Source organism: Pseudorca crassidens, chromosome 3 (genome assembly GCF_039906515.1).
Source record: "Pseudorca crassidens isolate mPseCra1 chromosome 3, mPseCra1.hap1, whole genome shotgun sequence".
NCBI lineage: Eukaryota > Metazoa > Chordata > Mammalia > Artiodactyla > Delphinidae > Pseudorca > Pseudorca crassidens.
The window spans coordinates 48,036,800-48,054,867 of NC_090298.1; the positions used below are offsets into that span (position 1 = coordinate 48,036,800).

An 18,068-nucleotide genomic window follows, 5' to 3' on the forward strand; every position below is an offset into this window, starting at 1 on the left:
GTGTTGAGACAGGATGAAACTGCTTGATTCTGATTAATTCTGGGGTAAACTTGCTGTGGAAATGTGGAAGAAAAATAATGCAGAGAAACCAGTTAGGAGTTTTTAGGAGTAGTCTAGATGTACAGTGATGGTGAGGGAAATAGGAAAGGGAAATCTGAGAGTTTGAAGGAAGAATTGCTAAGATTTGAGGACTAAATGGATGTGAGAAGCCATCATGTTCACTTCAGTTTGGAACATGTTAAGTTTGAGAAGATGACATTACATTTCAGTAAGAGAGGTTCTGGGCTTCCCTGGTGGCGCAGTGGTTGAGGGTCTGCCTGCTGATGCAGGGGACACGGGTTCGTGCTCCGGTCCGGGAAGATCCCACATGCCGCGGAGCGGCTGGGCCCGTGAGCCATGGCCGCTGACCCTGCGCGTCCGGAGCCTGTGCTCTGCAACGGGAGAGGCTGCAGCAGTGAGAGGCCCACGTACCGCCAAAAAAAAAAAAAAAAAAGAGAGGTTCTGAAGACAGGTGGAGACATATGGGACTAGAGCTCAGGGAAAAAATTAGCATGAGAAAGAAATATAAATTTGATCAAATATAAAAACTATTATCTACTGTCTACCTTTACTAAGCTATAATGTTAATAACTTTCTTTTCCTTTAAGTCTTTTGGCCAATAGGAGATAAATCCAATTTTCTTCCCTACACCACTAGACCATAGTAGTTTTTGAATAATAAAACAAATAATAATAGCTAATGGTTTTTGAGCACTTACTATATGCTAGGCACTGTTCCAGGTACTTTACATATATTGACCTATTTAATCCTCACAACCATTCTATAAGGTACAATCATTACCCCCTTTACAGATAAATACAGAGAGGTTCAGACAAATATCACACAGACAGTCAGCAGCAGAACCAAGATATGAACTCAAGCACTCTAGGTCTCCTTAACTGCTATACTAATTTCACATATACTATATGACATCTTAGCAAATAATCACACTAAAATAGTTTAGGATTAAGTTCTCATTTATCGCACAGAGCAACTTGGAAAAGTTTTTAATGTACTTACTTGTAACGTATTTGTATCCCATACTTTCAGAGTTTTATCAAATGAGCTTGATGTGAACATGCCAGTGTCATGAGGATACCACTGTACAGTCTCCACACTATATTTGTGAACATCAGGATGGCTTCTACAAAACAGTAATCAAAATTTAGAGATAATTGATTTATTTGAGTTTCAAAACTGATGCTATATTCACGAGTAGCAGTCTCAGGAACGATGATATGAATGGCCAAACCTAGATCACATGCCATGTCCTAGCTGTCTAGAGAAAGAGAATATCTAGGCATCTCTAGTTTTAAGCTTTCACAGTATGATGTGGAGGGCTGCTTCCTACTAAGGCTCATAAAATGAGAGACTTCTGATTTCAATACTATATCCTGGAGGGATCAGCCAGCCACACTGGACCGCTTCATGGAGACAGTGATTTTTCCTTACTGGAAGAGATACCTATTCTGGTTTTGGATTTGCTTTTCCTGGCCATCATTTTCTCAACACCACCATTCTTAGAATTGTTGCCTCACATACTTCCGTGGTGTCCCACACAGTATTGCTTCTGATTAAGAACCCTACTTATACAACAAAAGAATGCAACTGGTAGATGCCCATGAGATTCACTACTCTTATGTAACACATCACCCATAGAATCATGATCTGTTGAAGACTCAGTTATGACATCAGTTACAATATAGCACCTTGTGATGATGATGTGCTATCCTGAAGGATGCAGTATATGCTCTGAACCAGTGATCAACACAGTATGTGTCCTTTACTGAATCTTAATTGAAAGACACTGGCTGTTTAGGAACACTTAAGAGACAATGGTGGGACATTTGAACACCAACTGTATACTTAATATCAGGAATTATTATAGATGTGAGATAGTGGTAGTGGGGTTATGCTTATAAAACACCTTTTACCTTTTAGAGATACAAATAATTATGAATGAAACGATATCCTTCTGAGATCTGCTTCAAAATAATCCTCAGAGTAGCTGGGTAGGTTGGGGTAAAGATGAAACAAGACTGGTTATGACTGATAGCTTATGAAGCTGAGTGATCGGTACACAGTTCATTATACTACTCTCTATTTTCATGTACGTTAGAAATTTTCAATAAGATAAAAGTAAACAGAAGACTACTGCAACCCTATGCAGATAGGACCATCATGAGTTCTGATTCCTTAAGGTGAAGGTCTGGATCACAATACAGAATAAAGGGCCTTGACACATGTGGTGCTACCTGAAGACCTCAAGCTGGCCTTGAGACAGCTGCAAAAAAGGACTGTAGTACCTATTCATATTTCCTTACTTTCTATGTCATGTATATACGTATATATTTTAACTAATTTCCTCTTTCTTTCCTCTTTTTCTTACCTCCGTTATTTTATATAGGTTAACTATACAATTGAGCCCACAGGTTGCATAATCCTGATATAAGATCACGTAAAACCAGTGGAAAAACAGACATTATCCTGAACTGGTGATGGATGTGGTAAATAAACAGACTTAGGGTCATAGCTCTTTGGGGAAGGGGATAATTATATTTTTTTGTCAAATAATGGATACTTGCATTAGGTCAGGCTGAAACTTCTTTTTTAAAAGGAAGGGTAGGTATGGGAAGAAAGGTATATACTGATATTGGACAGCCAAATGGGTGGACTGTAGTGGACATGTGCCCTTTTCTTGGCTGAACATCCAAACTTCCTTTTGGGGGGAAATTCCCTTCGTTTTGTTGAAAGGCAGGGCCTTGCCTCTTGTTACATAAAGCAAGGGGCTCCAGATATTCTCTTCCCCTTGCTCTTGGCAGTGGGGGCATGAACATGTGTCCTGGGCTTCATCAATCCTGCCTGGGACTCTAAAACTCCAGCTAGTAATGCAAATCAAGGATAGTTAGCAATTATTCATAGCTGTAGAGTTGAGAATCTGTGTTTGTGACATGTAGCAGAACCCAAACTAAATTGTTCCTGTGGTGTGACCTTGACTGTGTTCTCTTGTCCTAGTTTCTCTTGTTTTTCTGCTCATTTTCTACATTTGATTCTTCCACCTTCCTGCCATTATGTGAGATATTAAATTTCTTTCCAATAAATTTCTGCTTAAGATAAACAGAACTGATTTCTATTTGTTCCTAAGGATCTACACAGAGATTTTCCAGTTTTAAATAAAATAAATCTTTAATGTAGTGATCACAAATAAAAGCTCATTTATATTTTAGATTTAAAAATAGGACAAAATATTGTATTATTCTCCTACTATGTATGATCTGTCATTCTCATTCACATTTAATAAAAATTTGGGTACAGGAATCTTTTTGGTGCTCAGAACAAACACATTAAGTAAAGCAAAAATAAATATCAGGAAACAGTCTAAGCCACATTAACTTAGTAACAATTTTTATTGAAATTACTTTTTAAAGTTAGATTATAAAGTCTTTGAATGTAAAATGCTATTTTAACTCATTTTGTAAAGATGCTTACTATATGCCCATTTACCAAAGTCATGGTTTTGAAGTTAAGAATTTGAATCTAAGAAGAAAGTCATAATAAAGTAAGATTGATATCCTAAGCATTTACTTGACATCACACACCAGAAAAGCAAATCATAGCCACTCATGGAATAACATTACATAGCAGGTGGTATATATAAAAATATTATTTTAACAGTGTTAAAATGATAGCTAAGATAAAATAAGACAAAGATGAATTTAACTAATGACTGTCTTACACTTTAGAATTTAGATTTTTTGTTTGTTTGTTTGGTGGGCGTGGAGGGAATATAAAATGGTGTAAGCCTCTTAGGAACCAAGTTCCAAAGTACTTGAAGTGGTATCTTGTTTTGTACCAAATGTACCTATAATTATATTGCTTCCTATTTATATGATGGCTTTACAATTTTTAATATGCTTTTTAAAAGACAGTATTTCATTTAAGTCTTACAGAAAACTTACAAGAATAATAGGGCAAGTATAATTATCTCTAAGACAAAATAGTTTTGTCAGAGGCTCAGAGAAATAGTTTCCTTAAATCTGTATTTCCAAAGTGAAGCACCAGAGCCAAGAAACATTAGTAAATCTCCTCACAAATATTCCATGAACTTATGCATCTATCTAGTGCTTTGGGAACAGCTTTAATACAGAGTGGTTGCTGATATGAATGTTCATGAAGTTTTTCCTCTTGAAAACATTTTTTCGACACCTATTCTCTCTGTTAATTCAAGGTCTCCTCAAAATCAGATCAAATACAGGAAATGAAAAAGAATTAAGTAATGATTATGAACAAATTAAAACAAAATCACAAGACACTTTATTAAAAACTTAAAAATAATTCTCACAAGATTGGAAAGCCAGTAAATAGTCAAAAAATTCAAGACAAAGAGAAGTATGTTAAGTTAGGCAGCGTTGAGTATATAGAGAGGTAAGAAAGGGGTGTGTATGTGTGTGTGTGATTGTTAGTATATTTATGGCTTCTAGCTGTTAATCTTTTTGTTCTATTAATGATAGTTGAAAAATCTAATTTGTGTTTATATTTAGCTGGAAAGACTTAAATGAGTCTTATGCTAAGTAGTCTAAGAACTAAAATTAGTTACTGAGGTGTGCTATGTAGGTGGAGAACAAAAAGAACATAACCAAAAGTTTTTTTCATGTTTTGCATTTGATGCAAAAAATACTCAAATGTTTATAAATTCATGAATTACATTTTTAATACACACCTGCCAATGGAACACACTGCTTTACATGTGTAATAAGGTTGTCTGCTGGAGTTCTCAAGATCATAAAGCACCATCACACCATCTGAACCACCTGATAACATGCTAATAATAAAAAAAGTTCACATTATCATTTTATATAGTTCATTTATGACCAAGTATTTCTGAAAATTACTGACCTACAAACTCAAATTTATTATGCCCATAAATACAGAGTAAATCTTCATTAGTATAGGCTGAAATAAACTAAAATTTTTAATCTAGTATTTGTGGAAGAATGAGTATAGAATGATTCAATCTGTGATCAGTTAAAATTTACCTTCATGATTCCAAAAAGAAAGGACAGTAGAAACAAGATGGCAAAAGATACTTCTTATTTAAGGAAGTGAAATATTACAAAGTCATTTTAAATGGCCTAGTTATAAATGGAATCAGACAGACCAGTTATTACTGATGCTAGCTATATGACCCTGGGCAAGTTACTTCACCTAAGGTTTTTCCTTTGTGAAAAGTGGGACATTTTCACCTAAATCATAAAGTTGATACAAAGATAAGTCATATGCAAAGGGCTTTTATACTGCCTGGCAAAAAATAGGGGATCCATAAGTGTTAGATTTCTTCCCTCCATTATGAATGCATTTACTCAACTCATTCAATTTTGAGCTTCTGCAATATGCTAGGCGTTATGCCAATTCAACTATGAATAAGACAGGCATGATTCCTGACGCCCCAGTTTACAATCTAATAGGGAAAACACATAGATTTGTGAATTTAATTTATATATCTATATATGTAAATATTTATGCATCTACATAAAGTATTGCTATTTGTTAATATTACTGCTCACCATCAATTCTGGTGCTGTCTCTATTCATTCTTGTTCTGATTTTATTCTCTGGTAGATTCTTAAGAAAGGCCTAATGAGAACAATACTCCCTGAATTCTTGTATGTTACTAATAATTAGTCCCTTTGTACTTGAAAATTAGTCTGGTTGGATATAAAATCCTTGACTCACATTTTATTTCCTTGAACATCTTAGAAAAGAAACTTCATTTCTTTGAGCAAAAAGCTCAAAATCAAAGTCTGGTTACAATATGATTCTCTTTCCCTTATATGTAGTTTCAGATTTTATTCATTCTAGGAATGTTTCCTTGGAATATAGTTTTAGTCTTTATTCCATTCTTTTCCTTTGGGTTTCTTCTCTGGAAACTCCTATTATATGTATGTTAGATCTTCTTTGCCTATCTTCTACATACATCTGTATCTCAAAAACTTTTCCTTTCTCCATTTCTTTTTGATTTTTAAATGTTTCCTCATATTTTATTTGCTTGTGTTCTTTATGCTTTAGTCTTCATTTCTGAAACTTTCTTTTCTAATTTTTTGAGTTTGATCATCTAATTTTTCAGTTTTTCTAATTCCTACTTATGTTACTCTTTCATACACTGTATCTTTTAAAAATGACTTTTAGGGACTTCCCTGGCAGTCCAGTGGTTAAGACTCTGTGCTTCCACTGCAGGAGCCACAGGTTTGATCCCTGATTGGGGAACTAAGATCCCACATGTCACATGGTGCAGCCAAAAAAATAAAGAAAATAAAAAATAGAAATGACTTTCAGCTAGTTTTAAAATATTAGGTAGAGTTATCTATTTTGTGGGCATATCTTTCTGGCACAACTACACTGTCTAAAGGAACATTATTCTATTTATTCTCTTTGTTCTTAAAATAATTTTGTATGGGCTTTGATCTTAATCCTATTCTTTTGCTCATTTTTATGTAAAATTAATTTTCTTAAACTTTTAAAAGGGAGGCTTCGTTTATAACAATATTTAAAATTTATATCTCTAGAACATCCCCCTCCTCTTCTTTTTCAAATAAGATGCTCAAAATATGGCAGCTAACTTTCAGAGATTTCCTGATTCTATTCACCACCCCAATTTTTATCTGATCCATCTTTTTCCCTTGTTTCTTTCTATTGTCCCTGTACTGCTCACTTTGGATTCTATTCCAAACAGTTTCTCCTCAACGTAGGGTTCTCTCCATTAGGACATCTTTAGGTGATTAGCTGGAGAGATTATAGGGCCTACAGTACTATAGCCCCTTTGGGTCTTACTGTGAATCCCTTGAACAACTAGAGTACACAATCCTTTCCCAGTTTCAATGTTGTAGTCAAAGTGGCTTGCTGAGCTTTCAACTAACTGTCAGTTATTTTGAGTTATCAGGTCTATTAGATGCCCCAGTGGTTTTTATTGCCTCCCCTGGTATAGATGCTGATACCACACTGATTTTGTAGTTATCAGTGTTTTGCTCCCATTCATCCATATTTTGTGGTTTGTGGAGATATCTGATCACTTATATTTGTTATGAGTGTTGTACATTGGTTTTTAATTTTGCCATCTTTAGTTTCTTCGCTATTTATAGTACAACATAAAGAGCTTGTGTCAGAAATGAACACACTTCTTTCTTCACTGAGATAGTCTTGCTACAAAAAAAAATATAGCTTATCTAAACTGTGTGCTTAGTGACTTGTACCACATTCTGGTACAAGTGCCTTATCTAGTTGTGAACCAGATACAAAGGGTTCATGAACTAGCAGCATGTCCAAGAAGCACTGATTTATAGACTTGTTTTAAGAAAAATTCAATATCAATTTGTAGGACAATTAGGTTAATTTAACAGTACTTCTTCAAAGTTCTTTGCTCAAATAGTTCTAAATCTAATTGATAATGGGGCAGTAAAGAAATACAGCAAGTAATGCCATGCTGAAGGTTTTTTTTTAATACTCAGTGTTAGCTTCATTACAAAATTTTGTGGTTCAGTTACTCATTGTGTATATAGAGAAATCTTTGTAAATTTTAACAACTACAGCTTTTGTTTTGGTTGATAACATGTTGCAGCTTGTTTGAACACAGTTTTGAGTTACATGTGTACCATAACAATTCCAAAAACATTTTCTGCGTATTTGTACTTTGTGAAATACTGTTTTTTTACCATGGCATTGCATGTATTATCAATGTAAAAACAATTGTTTTCAAAGCTGGACTTTTAGACTTAATTTAAATTGTATTTACAATAACATAAGATGTTTCATCTTTGCTAGAATGACTTCCAAAAGCTTTCCTTTGATTACATTAATTGGGTGAAAAAAATTGAACATTATTGTAATTAACTGACTTCGTAGTTGAAGTATCTGATGGCAATGATGTTACCTAACTCTACGGTTATTACCCTGCTAATAAAGTGAACACAGTAAAAGACAGGACTTGACGTTTTTATGTGGACAAGAAAACTCGGTACCAAAGACACATGGAATCAACTCAGAAGAATTTAGAAGACATAAAAGAAAATTCAAGCTTCATAGGATGATATACAAATGTACTTTATGTAGTTGCACTTGTTAAAATGTTTTCAGATAGACTTCTTCAATTAACTCCTAACTTTGGAAATAAATGCTTCTTTACAAGATTTATGTATTCTAGTTTTCATTCTGGTTTTCCGTGGTATCACTACAGCTCTCACAGTGGTTGGTAAATATTAAGTATTTTGAGCAAGTTACATGTGAATTGATTTTTCTGAGAAAAAGAAGACCTATATTTAATTTTCCATTAAACATTCATTTTGATTTTTATTTCTCTTTTCTGCCAAAAGGGTTTAATGTAAAATATAAGTCTTAGCAAACAATGAAATAAATAGTTGTAGATTTTTACTATGAAAAAGGGGGAAAAGGGGGAAACCACTGTAGTGAGAATCTTGACTTTTCTGTATATGCTCTGCAAAGACTCCTCAGTCTGTTATTTCTCACACCTATTTAATGCACATGTAATCTATAACTTCCCACATTTCTCACTAACTCTCCCAACTGGTAGCCTACTGGATTCATGTACTTTACAGGTCAAACAACTGATCACTACCCCAAATGACTGGCTGGAGTATTGAACATTTTTTTCTACCAGCACCTAAGACCAAAAGAAATCAGCTATCCCTTGATGCTCATGTCTGGATTATTTTATAAGCAAATGTCCCACACCTGTCCTTAATTGGGAGGTGTTATGTTGAGCCTGGAAAAGGTCAGGAGGAAGAAAAGAATTATCACAGGTCATCTTTTAGATTTAACCATGTGTTAAAGTGAGCATTCGTTCACTGTACATGTTTCTCATATACTATTAGGTGAGACCATGACAGAGGCTGGAAATAAAAAACAGATTTCTATTAAACCTACTCTGGCTTATTTTAATGTAAATAATAATACTTCATTATAATATAAAAATTTGGGGGCAAATGCTAAACAGAACATGGTAAGACAAACTTTTCTTTAGTTACTTTTACACTTGTCTTAATTATAGACCACATGAAGGGTTTTGAACTTTCTTGTAAAAGTAATGTGGGGTAGATGAGTTTTAAGTGGGGGAGATGGCACATTTTTCTATGCACTTCAGCTGTTGTATGGAAAATGGATTGAAAGGAGTAAAAGTATAGGTGATAATGCTTTTGATTAAAAGCACAGTGGTGGCAACCATTTACAGTATGCCATGTCCTATGCTAATCATGTGATACATATTATCTCAATTAATCTTCACAACAAACTTGTTAGATTTTGTTCTTACATTGTGTAGCTAAGGGAACTGTGAATTAGAAAGGTTAGATAAATTGTTCAAGGCCACATAGCTGATGAATATGAAGCCAGGAGGAACTCAAACACAAGTCTGGTGTGCTTCAAACTTAATTTTCCAAAATATACTTCTGCTTTTTATATTTGTTTTCCCAGCAGACTCCTTGAGAGTAACAACTCTGTTTTGAAATAGCAACTAAAGACATACCTCAGCACTTACACACTCTCTGCATCCAAAAAAGTTCAGTATTCGTTGATTTAACAATGAATATATTTATATTAAAGTAGTTTGGAAATGTTTATTTGGCAACATTGCATAGGTTCAATGTTCTGTATTTATTTGAAATTAATAATGCCAGATTTAAAATGCTACAAATTTAGAATTTTTATTAATTTTTATGAAACTTCAGAAAATTAATCTGAAAGCAAGATTTTACTGGATCTCACTTAGGAACAAAAATGATTATATAATAAACTTACTATCTCCCTTCAACAGGGTCAATGTCAAGGGTGTTAACTCCACTGCCATGGATCCTTTCAACATCTCTGTCTTTGTTTAACTCCAGTCCCAAAACCCTGCAAAACATAAAAATTAAAAGGAGGAAAAGGAAAAATAAAGTTAAACAATAAGAAAGTAATTTAACATTAAAATGTCCTTATTTCACCAAAATTACATGGAGTCAAAAATCACAAGTAATGCTTAAATCTCCTAACATACATCCAAAGGTATTTATAGATTATTAAAGACCTTATACAAATTTTTAAAATAACAAGAGTACTAACAGTTACATGTAAAGAATTTCTCCTGAAGCATTGTCTTATCTCTTATTTAAAGGGTATATTTTATTAATTTTTAATTTAGATAGCTAGAAACTGAAACAAATTTTCATGAACAAAAAGTTAAATTCTGATAACTGAAACTTAGCTGAGGACATCTAGTGGACAAAAGTTTAAATTACAGTTTAAAAAAAATTCCCCTGTTTCTTAAGCCTTATAGAAATATAAAACGAGCATGTTCAACTCAACAATTAAGCACATTTAAATAAATCAAATTAAATATAAATAAAAATGATTAACAAGTACTCTCACAAATTAAGACGAATGAAATTTCTGATATTCAATACCTGTAAACCATCATTATCCTGGTGAGGACGTTAAGATTAAATGAGTTGAAACAAAAAAAGTGCTCATAACAATGCTCAGCATATAGTAAGTGCCTAGTGAGTGTTAACTATTAGAAGTTGTCTCAATCTTTTGGATGTCAAAAAGCATTTACATTAATTTAACCAAATGATCTCTAAATTCATTATTGATCAAAATAATGTTAATTTAAATAAGATTTTTCCCCCAGTTTTACTGAGAAATAAATGAATACATATCATTGTATAAGTTTAAGGTATACAGCATGATGGCTTAATTTACTTATATTGTGAAATGCTTACTACAATGGTTCAGCTAACATCTATCACCTCATATAGATACAACAAAAAGAAAAAAAAATTTTTCTCCTTGTGATGAGAATTCTTAGGATTTACTAACAACTTTCCTATATATCATACATCAGTGTTAACTATAGTCAATATGTTGTACATGACATCCCTAGTACTTATTTATCTTATAACTGGAATTTTGTACATTTTGACCACTTTCCTCCAACTCCTCCTGCTCCCACCCCCTCCCTCTGGTAACCACAAGTCTGATCTCTTTTTCTATGAGTGTTTTCTTTTCTTTTAAGAGTCCACATATTTAAGTGAAATCATATAGTATTTGTCTTTCTCTGTCAGACTTATTTCCTTTAGCATAATGCCTTCAAGGTCCACCCATGTAGTTGCAAATGGTAGGATTTCCTCACTTTTTGTAGCTAAATAATATTCATTCCATTGTAAATATATACCACAACTTCTTTATCCATTCATTCATATGTGAACACTTAGGTTTCCTTGTCATGGCTATTGTAAATAATGCTGCTATGAACATGGAGGTGCAGATATCTTTGTGAGTTATCGTTTTCATTTCGTTTGGATATATTCCCAGAAATGAAACTGCTAGATCATGTAGTAGTTCTATTTTTAATTTTTTGAGGATCCTCCATTCTGGTTTTCCTCCTCATGTAGTAGTTCTATTTTTAATTTTTTGAGGATCCTCCATTCTGGTTTTCCACAGTGGCTGTACTAATTTACAAATCCCACCAACAGTGCACAAGGGTTTCATATTCTCCACATCCACTCCAGCATTTGTTATCTCTTGCCTTTTTGATAACAGACGTTCTAACAGGTGTGAGGTGTTGTCTCACTGTTTTTGCACTTCCCTGATGACTAGTGATGCTGAACATCTTTTCACGTACCTGTCGGCCATTTGTATATCTTCTTCGGAAAAATGTCTATTCAGGTTCTTTGCCCATTTTTCAATTTTTTTTTTTTTTTTGGTATTGAGTTGTATGAGTTCTTCATGTTTTGGATATTAACCCCTTATTAGATAAATGGTTTGAAAATATTTTTTCCCATTCTGTAGGTTGTCTCTTCACTGTGTTGATGGTTTCGTTTGCTGTACAGAAGCTTTTTATTTTAATGTAGTCTCACTTGTTTATTTGTTTCTGATTTTTTTTGGTAAGAGTGCTTATTCCATGTTATATCACACTGTAGTTGGTAGGTATGCAGTAACCAAAACCCATCCTATATTGGAAAAAAAGCTGTTGAAATGGACAAAAGTTTCACATCATGGCCCTGGTGTTTATTTCCTACCATTCACAGTTTGCTTTCCTTTGGCCTAAGATCCACCCCTCCCCACTCCTCCCCACCTTTGGAGTTCTTGTTTATTTTTGGTTTTGTTCCTTCTGCTTTAAGTGTCATATCCAAAAAATCATTACCAAGGCCATGTCAAAGAGCTTTATTCCTATGTTTTCTTCTAGGATTTTCATGGCTTCAGGACTTACATTTAAGTCTTTAATCCATTTCAAGTTAATTTTTGTGAGGGGTATAAAATAGGGGTCAAGTTTCATAAAATGAGAAGTTTTAACCTACCAAATTATCATAGTTTTTTTTAAAAAAATAACAATGCACAGTGCTAGGAAAGGTACATACTGATATTTTTATGCAGTGACAGTACTATTAATTCCCATAAACATTTTGGAAATCATTTTAACAGTAGCAAGTGTCTGATTTAAAGATATACAAGTTCCTCTTTTTCTCTTGGAAGACAGTTTAGCCTTAGATTCAAATATCCAGTCTAACACTTACTACTTGTCTAACCTTGATCAATAATAAAAACAGCTAATATTAATTAAGAGCCTACTATTTGCTGACATTGTAATCACTTTATTAAGTGTAATAAATGGTAATCCTAAGTAGTAACTTTCCCAGTGGTAGATTACATTATTAAACACTTTACCTGATTATAAAACTAAGACAGGGCTTCCCTGGTGGCTCAGTGGTTGAGAGTCTGCCTGCCGAAGCAGGAGACACGGGTTCGTGTCCCGGTCCAGGAAGAGCCCACATGCCGCGGAGCGGCTAGGCCCATGAGCTACGGCCGTTGAGCCTGTGCGTCTGGAGGCTGTGCTCCACAACGGGAGAGGCCACAACAGTGAGAGGCCCACATACCGCAAAAAAAACCCCAAAAAACCCCCCAAAAAAACTAAGACATAAGTAATTTGCCCCAAATCACATAATTGGTTGAACTACATCTGAACTCTGACATTTTTTTCTCCAGACCATTATGCTCTTCTACCATTTCTAAACTTCAATATTTCACCAGAAAATAATATTTCACATTTTCTCCACTGAAATGCCTATTTCCTCTTAAAATATTTTTCCATCTGATGACTTTTCAAATTATAACAGTAATATTTCCGTCTTATAACAAGTAAAATAGTATCATAAAGACATGTACAAAGAGAATCATCCCTTCCTTGAGCTCCCTCTCCTAACAGTGAAAACATGGTCTCCATTATCATTAATATATTTATTTGATCAATCCCCCTGTATGTAACCAATCTCCCATCTCCACTACTACCCCGTCCTCCAACAAGGATGCTGCTTACCAGGCTTAGGCTTTGATTTCTGCTTCTCTCAGCACCCTGATCAGCTGAGCTTGCCTGTCTCCACCTTTGGACTACCTCCTCAACCTGCTCAGCCAGTGAAATCTCACTTTTGGCCAACCTAATCCCTGCCTTATAGGTAGCCTACCTCTACCCAACCTAAATACTTTAGGTCTGAATTGTTTGGGAACCAGAAGGAGGGGTTAAGATGAAGGGAATGGGGGAGGGTACTACAATAGGGAAACAGGGGTGGGGTTTGTGTGGAAGGAGGCAAGGTGTGCAAAAAATAGTTAAAATGGCAGGTCTGACACTGCTATCTTTAGAAAGGGCTGCTTGCAAGACTGGCCCTTACCTGCCTTCTGGGATTTCAGGAGGGTTCCCAACATTTCTGGATAAGAATGGCTCACTGGACCCAAACTAATATTTGGAGCAAACAACGGACATTATGAATACCTACATTCCTTCTGGGAGTCTGGAATTTTGGTACATGCTAAGCAGAAAGTGCTTATGTGGCCAGTTCTCAATTAAAAACTCTAGGCACTGAGTCTCTAATGAGCTTCCCTGATAGCTTCACCTAAGCTGTCACAATTCATTGCTAAAGAAATGAAGCTTATCTGTGTGACTCCACTGAGAGCTTGTGCCTGGTTTCCTTCACAAGTCACCCATGTGCCTTTCCCTCCACTGATTTTACCTTGTATACTTTTGCTGTAATAAATCATAGCCATGAGTAATTTGGTACAACCGTATGCTGCATACTGAGTCCTTCCAGAGAATCCTCAAACCTGGGGGTGGTCTTGGGGACACCCTCCACACAAAAGAATAGAAGTAGAAGGAAGAGGGGTAGGGAGAATATGGGAGAAAAGAGGGAGGGGAGAAAGTGAAGGAGAGAGGGTGAAGGGGAAAGGAGTGAAAGAGAAGAGATATGGGAGAAGGCAGAGGAAACTGGGGTAAGCAGGGTAAGGAAAAGAGCGAGTACTTTTAACTTTTTGTTTTAACGTCTTAAGATGGCTTAAAAAATTTATTATATCCTTTCATCTTCTTCAATGATGAAATACTTTCATTTTTATTTTTTTAGGCTATGACATTTTTTAAAAAATACATTTATTTATTTATCTTCTTTATTTTATCTTTGGCTGTGTTGGGTCTTCGTTGCTGTGCGCGGGCTTTCTCTAGTTGTGGCAAGCGGGGGCTACTCTTCGTTGCGGTGTGCGGGCTTCTCATTGCGGTGGCTTCTCCTGTTATGGAGCACAGGCTCTAGGCATGTGGGCTTCAGTAGTTGTGGCATGCAGGCTCAGGACTTGTGGCTTGCGGGCTCTAGAGCGCAGGCTCAGTTGTGGCACACGGGCTTGGTTGCTTCGTGGCATGTGGGATCTTCCCGGACCAGGGCTCGAACCTGTGTCCCCTGCCTTGGTAGGCAGATTCTTAACCACTGTGCCACCAGGGAAGCCCCTATGACATTTTTTTGAATACAAGTTTCCCTGTTTCCCCTAAGTTGTAGAAATAGTTTTCCTTTCTCTCCAGATAATTTATAACTTCAATTTTCATTCCATCTTGGACTCAAGAGTTATCTAGAATGTAATTCCTAATTTTTTTTTTTTTTTGCGGTATGTGGGCCTCTCACTGTTGTGGCCTCTCCCGTTGCGGAGCACAGGCTCCAGATGCGCAGGCTCAGCGGCCATGGCTCACGGGCCCAGCCGCTCCGCGGCATGTGGGATCTTCCCAGACTGGGGTACGAACCCGTGTCCCCTGCATCGGCAGGCAGACTCAACCACTGCGCCACCAGGGAAGTCCTGTAATTGCTAATTCTTTAAACATTGAATTAGAGGTGATGGTGATGTTCTCATTAATTAATTTACTTCCAATTTCTTTAGCTTATGATCAAAGAATATGACCTGTAAAGATGGCTACCTTTTTGAATTTGTTAAAGTTTTCTTGGTAGCCAAGTACATAAAAATTTTGGTAAATGTACCACTGACATATAAAAAACATGCACATTCTCTAAGAGATGTAAAGTTATATATGTCTATTAAATTTGGTGTGTTGTTTATCCATTTCCCCCATATGTATGTATTCTCTCTCTACTATATCAGGACCATTCTGGAAAAGAAACTAGTGTCAAATTTTCTTTACATTTTGCTTTATATATTTAACTGTTTGAATACATGTTTTATTACACCAATTCATCAATTGTGCTTCAAATAATATCATCTATTACAATGTTTGGTGCTTTTAACCAAAAATCTCACCTTAACTAATATTAACAGTGACTTCTGCATTTTGTTGACAATTGTCTAATATCTTTTTATCCTCTACTTTAACTTTTAATATTTAAGAATTTTGTAAACTAGTTAAAAATATTTTAAATTGAGGTATTTCTGAGCAACAGCTTTTAGCTATATTTTATTTAAAAATTAATCTGATAATCTGTGCTTCTTAATGGGAGGAATCAGCCTGTTCACCTTTGGTATGACATCTGATATACTTGATATTATTTATTGTTTACTTAATGTCATAGTTCCATCTTTAACTTTTCATTTTGCTAGTTCAATGAAGTTGCTGTTCATTCCCCTTTGCTAATTTTGAAGTGTGTCTAAAAAGATCTTCATCAGCCATGTTATATATTTCCAGCTTGTTTATTATTATATATTTAGATTTAACCATACACATACTACAAGGTTCACTGCTCTTCTCTGTTTCCTCTCCTCTTCATCATTTACATACCCTGGGGCCTTGTTCAAATACATTTATTCATCAATTAATGTTGTTCCTTGGGCATTTTTTCTTGAAGGGGAAAGGGGTGAAATATTTCTAGGAATTTTAGCATATGCACAATATTGGACAGATTGGCTAAATTTGGATTCCTGACTTGCAGTCCTTTTTTCTTGTTAGTAGATATCATTCCAGTCTCTAGAACTGCTAAGATGTCTAATGTCAACCTGTTTTTCTTTTATGAATAAATTGTTTACCATTGGAAGCTTTTAATAATTTTTTTCTCCATTCCTAGATATATTTACTAGGATATTTTTAATTTTATGTCTTTTTCATCAATCCTATTGCACTTCAGTGAACCTTTTTAGTCTGTCAATCTAGTCTCTGCTTGTTTGTTTTGTTCTCCCTCTGGAATTATTATTGCCTCTGGGGTCTTCTGGGTCTACTCTCCAAATCTCTTATCGTTTCTCTCATACTTTTTATACTTGCTTTGTGATTTGACATATTTCTTTCGTTTGATCATCCACTTCATTAGTCAATACTCAAAAGTAGCCACTCCAGTTTGAGGTAAGATAACTAGCACACTTTACCCATCTCCCTAGAAATACAACTATAAAATGTGAACAAAATGCATGGAATACCTATTTGAGGACTCCAAAAAGTAAATAGCAGCAACTGGACTGGGGGAAACACCAAATCCAACATACCACCAAAACAATGGCCAGTTTATTATTTTTTTCTCCTCTGCTACTTCCTGGCTGGAAACCTGGAAGTGAGCACTGTGGCACAGACAGAGAAAGTTCCAGGAGTAAAAAAGGGAACTCCAATACTCAAGGACATGCAGAAATCACCCATCTATATTTTTTCTCTCTTTTCTCCATTCTCTTGTGGCCCAGCCCCTAGGCAATCTGATAGCAGCACTGGCAATGGCTGGAAATAGTGACCTGAGGGAGTCAAAACTCTTGGGGAAGGAATCTGTTTTCTCTGTTCATCAGAGCTCTGATCCCAAGAGAGTGGGTCCAATCACCATTGCTTTCTTCCTCTGTCTTCTCACTTACAGGACCAGAACTGGGCCCAAACACATTAGTGTATGGTAAACAGGGTAACTGAGCCCAATGTTTCCAGCAGGAGTACCAAAAGGGAGAGTCCCAGTGATGAGAGGTACCAGAAAGATCACTGAGAGAAAGAAGCTCAGGAAGGCAACCTCATAAAGTTATTTATGAACTCCAGGACTCATCACTGAGCAGAGCATGCATGGAGCTAACCTTAAGTAGCATACAAAAGATTCTGAAAACTAAGCTAACAGAGTACCACTCAGGTAACAGACTACTGAGTGGCACACATTGGGGGCAGATTTGAAATGGCTTTGAAAACTGAATTGACATTAGAACCATGGCAAACATAAGGAGGTAAGAACTTTCAGCCTGAACCTAACTTCGCCAATTGCTTCTTAAAACAAAAATATCAACATTCTTCATAGGACTGAAAAAAGACCCAGAGTTTCATGACATTACAAAATGTCCAGGATACAATGCAAAATTACTCTGCATATGAAAAACCATGGACATTTCAACTTGTATGGGAAAAGACAATCAGACAGACACCAAAGCTGAGGTGACACAGATGTTGGAATTATCTGACAAAGACTTCAAGGTAGCCATTAAAATATGCTTGAGCAAGCAAATGTGAACATAATTGAAACAAATGTTAAAAAAGGAAAGTCTCAGCAAAGAAACAGAAGACATAATTAAGAACCAAATGGAAATTTTAGAACTGAAAAATGTTAAATTATTTTTCATCAAAAATCTAATTTTCATTAAAAACTATTTTTCTGATAGACTAAATTGCAGATTAGAGATGACAGAGGAAAAAGTCAGTGAACCTAAACACAGATCAATTGAAATTACACAATTTAACAACGTAGGGTAAAAAGACTAAAAAAAAAAAGAAGAAAGAAAAGAAA

The 18,068-nt window shown here is 35.4% G+C and overlaps 1 protein-coding gene across 2 annotated transcripts in view; it reads right to left on the bottom strand.

The window, feature by feature from the left end:
* The window catches only part of ERCC8 (ERCC excision repair 8, CSA ubiquitin ligase complex subunit), a 60,813-nt gene that overhangs the window by 36,742 nt on the left and 6,003 nt on the right, over positions 1 to 18,068 (bottom strand). The window contains exons 2-4 of one of the 2 annotated variants that reach the window (XM_067730762.1): positions 9,844 to 9,939; positions 4,760 to 4,861; positions 1,060 to 1,183 (exon numbers count right to left, since the gene is read on the bottom strand). In XM_067730762.1, coding sequence (XP_067586863.1) covers positions 1,060 to 1,183; positions 4,760 to 4,861; positions 9,844 to 9,939 — 322 coding nt within the window. Of the gene's footprint in view, positions 1 to 1,059; positions 1,184 to 4,759; positions 4,862 to 9,843; positions 9,940 to 18,068 lie in introns of those variants that run through there. The other variant, XM_067730763.1, reaches the window with a different exon arrangement.